Source organism: Octopus bimaculoides, chromosome 26, assembly GCF_001194135.2.
Source record: "Octopus bimaculoides isolate UCB-OBI-ISO-001 chromosome 26, ASM119413v2, whole genome shotgun sequence".
NCBI classification, from domain to species: Eukaryota; Metazoa; Mollusca; class Cephalopoda; order Octopoda; family Octopodidae; genus Octopus; species Octopus bimaculoides.
In genome coordinates, this window is record NC_069006.1 from 8,869,290 (window position 1) to 8,874,831 (window position 5,542).

Sequence of the window (5,542 nt, forward strand, 5' to 3'; positions counted from 1 at the left end):
AATTACACCACAGTTATTTTGTGATCTTTGCTACCTTGGTTTCTATTAACCTATTTATTCTATCCGAATTATTATTTATTAGGATAAAATAAATACATATAATTATATATATATAGGTAATCTTCAAGTTTAGGGGGATAAAAAAAATAAATAAAAATATTCAAGGGAAATAACTGAACGACTTACCAGTATTATCCGTTTTCTTCTAGCTGTTTATAAATAAATCACACCCTAACCCTAACGTCAATCAAATCACGTGTGTGATTTATTTATAAACAGAGATGTACGGAGAATACTGGTAAGACGTTCAGTTACTTCCCTTGAATATTTTTATTAATTTTTTTATCCCCCTAAACTTGAAGATTACCATATATATATATATATTTAATGATCTGAGGTCTTAGCCATCGCGACCAAGGCCATGCTGGAGCAAAAGCCACTAATATAGTGTATAGCAACTTGGATTTTTTTTACTGGAGAGGCGTTAGACCTCCCTTGCATCTGACCAGAATGTAATGGAAACCAGTTCGTTTTCAATCGCATAAAACAACAGCAACTTCTCAGGGAATTAAAAAGAAATATCGTTTGTATTTATAAAATAAAATACAGTTCTGCAGAGAACGGTGTCTGATAAGTCCCCCTCTTTAAATTGTAGGTTTTGAATGATATCAGAAATAATTGTTAGTCAGGTGAAGTGGAATCCTAGAAGGACAGATTACGTTATGGATAGGGGCGAATTTGGAAAGGTTTAACGTACCTACCATTGTTGTTCGATTTCTTGATATTTTAATGAAAGAAGAAGAGAGAATAGGGACGGAATGTGGTTAATCTGTGGCTCGAAGTGTCACCTTTTTCTTCAAGGTGGAATAAAAACTTGAAGTCTGTTCTATGGAAATCTTTTTGCTTTCCTTAGAAACTTGTGCATTTATATCAGGTGATAATGATGAGATGTCACATTTTTCTTTGTTCCTTTCATAAACAGTGAGTAAACTTTTGATGAAAACAGAACCACTTTCCTCAGTTCGGAAAGCCTTGCTTTCTGGAACAGTGGCAAAAGTAACATATAGATCTGGAACATTGAAATATTGCTTCACGTCTTCCTTTTCTGAATTAGTTTCACCACCTTTGCTACATTCCGCGTCCTCTTTGACTTGAGGTTCACTTTGACAAGTATTTTTATTAGTTGGACAAGCATCGGTATCTTTCGCGACATTATTCTTATTAGGTTTAATTTGACAAGTATTTATATAAACGAATTTTGGTTTGTCGTTCAACTGAGTACTCTTTACAATTATATTAATAGTGGAATAAGATGATTCCTTATCATCAATTCCAATAATATTCCTTATTGAACATAACGAAACAATCTTCACAGGCTGTATTATCTGCCTTTTCTTTTACAATTAATATTGTAAAAAAAAAAAAAAAACTTTAACACGAAATAACTTTAAAATATATAACCTTTTCTCAACAACACTAAGAGTAAAAGATGTTTTATATGACACATTCTACCAGTGTCCCAAGTTTGAAAGTGTTTCGTTTGAAAACAATGGTGTCCGCCAAATCAGAAAGATCCCACAAACTGTTTGTTATTTTTTTTTTTCAAAGAACGTTATTCACAAACATTGTTCCTGTGCATGTTTTCACATTGTATTTTCATTTTCCATGTTTTGCATTTAATTTGATGTGCATAGCTGTGTAGCTAAAGGTTTACTGCGCCAAACTCTGCAATTATATTCTATATCTATCATGATGCATGTATTGCTTTTTCTATTTTACTACCTGTCTGCAAGCACATGTTTCTGTTACCTCGATGTGTTTCGTATCTGCCCTGGATCGCTACATTCTGCTTATCGACTGTTCATCTGAGAGGGGAGTTATGTAGTGACCCCTGGCGGCTACGACGACAAGCGAAAAACAACTTCAAGACACAGTCCTAGAGGCGCAGAATTAATTAAGCAGGAAATAGATAGATTACTTTCAGAGGACGTAATTCAGGGAAGCCGCATACCCACGCAAAGAGATGAGCATCAAAACAGTATTTTCCCATCTGCTCAACCTCTTTCCATTATTTGGGTCATCAAGTTGCATCCACTCTGACAGAGAAACCCAATTTGATAATAAGAAGCTCCAGGACTTCTTTCACGCTAACGGGTCAATAGAAACTAGAACATCTCCCTATCGACCTCAAAGCAACAGTCAATGTGAAAGGAAGACCATAAATCTAGCACTTAGTTCCCTACAACCAGATAAAGGATAATGGTTGACAGCTCTTCCTATGGTACTATCTGCCATGAGAGGACTCCTCTGTACAGCTACCAACACAAACCCTCATGAGCGAATGTTTAAATTTTCAAGATCATCGACAGTGCGAACCATTCTACCTGAATTTCTCCAGAATACCGGAAGCACAATACTGCATCGTTGGCATGTCAGAAATAAGGGGGATCCACTTGTAGAAAGTTGAATTGTTGGAAACGGGCGAATAGATACAATGTCAACACACAATCTCGCTCCAGCGGGAGAATCTTTCAATGAAGGAAGCAAAGATAACACACAAAAACGACCAGGGCTAACTAGACAAACTGTGTTCGATACAGAAAAAGATCCACGAATAATAAATCAACAAGGAAGTGACCCTGACTATACACCAATAGTCCGGCACGTGGAGACGTGAGCTGATTAGCAAACTAGCGAAGAGGACCCGAAAGAGAATAGTACAGGCAACAAAACTTGCGAAAAATACCTGAACGAAAATAATACAAGTAACAAAGCGACAACTATTCAAGGACAAAAAGTAACGAGGAAATTGAGATCAGGACGCTTTTTTTTTCTCTCAGGGGCTATACGCTTTGAATGCACCGTAACTAACTTTTCACTCAGCATGGAAGATTGTTATGAATTTTAATATCCTATTATTAATTCCTTTAGCTTGCTTACCAACCACATGGTTTTGGGTTCAGTCCCACTGCGTGGCATCTTGGGCAAGTGTCTTCTACTATAGCCTCGGGCCGACCAAAGCCTTGTGAGTGGATTTGGTAGACGGAAACTGAAAGAAACCTGTCGTATATATGTGTGTGTATATATATATATATATGTATGTGAGTTTGTCCGCCCAACATCGCTTGACAACCGATGCTGGTGTGTTTACGTCCCCGTAACTTAGCGGTTCGGCAAACAAGATCGATAGAATAAGTACTAGGCTTCCAAAGAATAAGTCCTGGGGTCGATTTGCTCGACTAAAGGCGGTGCTCCAGCATGGCCGCAGTCAAATGACTGAAACAAGTAAAAGAGTAAAAGAGAATATATAAAAATATAGATGTCTTATTTTGTATTGAGTACAAAACTGCGGCAGTGTCGAATGACGTCGACAGCTGGATGTTGTCTTCACCAAATATCAAACAACGCGTCTTAATTGTTGGACAGCTGTGGTTAACGGATTAGACGGCGATTAGATTAGAGTTTGAAGGAAAACCTTCTTTGAACTAGTTTATGACGATAGTTTTATAAGTATGTAATGATCTGAGATCTAACTCGCCTCACATTCTATATTCTTTGCTCGGATCTAGTTTGTTTGGTTGCCAGCATATCAAAAATTTAAGTTCAGCCAAATTTTTAAAAATTTGGCACAATAACATACTTTTCCAAACTGAATTGCTGGCGTTATTGAAATTTTTCCAGGAAATTTTCTTTAAAAAGTTATGGACGTTTAAAGTTTGATCCTTTTCACCCAGTCAGGAAACAGAATATGGAAGCTGTCACTTTGTCAACTATAGGCAAATCAAATTTTGCTCTCCGCTCGCCATATAATCCCTCATAAGTTTCTTTATTTTTTGCTATTTTCAGGAAAAAAAATGCGAATATGTATTCCACTCATCGGAATTCATGCAATTGTCCAAAAATAAAACAAAAAAATTTTTGGGTGCATGATTTAAGGCCTGTTTGGCTGCTATTTTTAGCACATCTGACAACCACTTCAATGAGTGGAAAATATTTGTCAATACGTGCTTTGTCGCACACAAAGGAATTCTCATGTCTCGCTTGTTACAATGGAAACAGGTATGAATGTGTTTGTGGTTTACGATTGGCTAAAAATACCCAAAATTTTCAATAACACTTTATTGATTTATAGCGAAAATAATTTTCACGTAGTTCATTACAATGAATATGAAATCAATTCGAACAGAATTGATGCCGGCGACCAAACATACTAGATCCCCTCCGCTTCCTTTAAGCCAACCAAGGCCATGCTGGGGCAAAAGCTCTATTGATACTTTATAGCACCTTGGATGTTCTACTGCTATAGTTACCTCCCTTGCATCTGACCAAAAATCGTTTGTATTTATAAAATAAAAGAAAGTTCTGTAGAGAATGGTGTTTGATAAAGCCTCCTCTTTAAATTGTTGGTTTTGTACCGAAATCAGAAATAATTATTAGTCAGGTGAAATGGAATCGAAGAATAACAGATAATGTTGTGGATAGGGGCGAATTTGTAAAGGTTTAATGTACATACCATTGTTGTTCGATTTCTTTATATTTTAATGAAAGGAGAAGAGAGAATAGGGACGGAATGTGGTTAATCTGTGGCTCGAAGTATCACATTTTTCTTCAAGGTAGAAAAAGAACTTGAAGCCCGATCCTCAGAAATCTGATTGCTTTCCTTAGAAACTTGTGAATTTATATCAAGTGATAATGATGAGATGTCACATTCTTCTTTGTTCCTTTCATAAACAGTGAGTAAACTTTTGATGAAAACAGAACCGCTTTCATCAGATCGGAAAGCTAGGTTTTCTGGAACAGTGGCAAAAGTAACATATAGATGTGGAACGTTGAAATATTTCTTGATATCTTTCTCAGTAGGATTAATTTCACAAGTATTTACATAAATGAGTTTAGGTTTGTTTTTCAGGTGAGCACTCTTCTTTAGTGTTTTGTTAATAGAGGAATAAGGTAATTTCTCACCATCAATTCCAACAATATTCCCTAAAACCCCATGTGACATCAAGAACATAACGAAACAATCTTCACGGGCTGTACTTTCTGCAGCTTCTTTTAGAATTATATCTTCCATTTCCTCGGCCGTTTTATTAGAATAAAGATGAACATCGAAATTGAAATCAGTGAAAAGTTTCGTAATACCCTCCACATCCTTTTCACTTCCGAACCTTTCCTGGTACTTCTCCTCATCGTCAAATTTCCCATTATTTATTAATATAACACGGCCATGTGTTTTGAATTTCATCGGGTAGACTGTCTGCTCGTCTAATAGTTTGAGTATTTCATTATGTTCTGACTTTTTCAAAGCCGACACAAATTCACGGGACCCATCTGGTAGTTTCTTATGTAGGATATTGTGTAACCGTCGCTTCTGATTGTTAGAATCTCTTTCAGACATTATTCCATCTATATTGTTCTCAGTCAATAAACCATTGGCTAAAGCTTCATCTAAAAATGAATCTATATCGTCCAAATATTTTACAAAATCAACTCGGAGTTTTTGAAATTGATTCTTAGAAATATAGTACAGTTGTTCAGCATTCAT

At 36.1% G+C, this 5,542-nt stretch overlaps 1 protein-coding gene across 1 annotated transcript; it reads right to left on the reverse strand.

Annotated features, from left to right (window-relative positions):
- Positions 1–4,576: 4,576 nt before the first annotated feature.
- Positions 4,577–5,542, reverse strand: LOC106879492 (caspase-7). The gene has a single exon (XM_052976897.1). It carries the CDS (start codon positions 5,540–5,542, stop codon positions 4,577–4,579), a length of 966 nt encoding a protein of 321 aa, XP_052832857.1.

Excerpts from the sequence above, each read along its gene's own strand:
- LOC106879492 (XM_052976897.1), bottom strand. The coding sequence starts at position 5,542 with ATGAATGCTGAACAACTGTACTATATTTCTAAGAATCAATTTCAAAAA.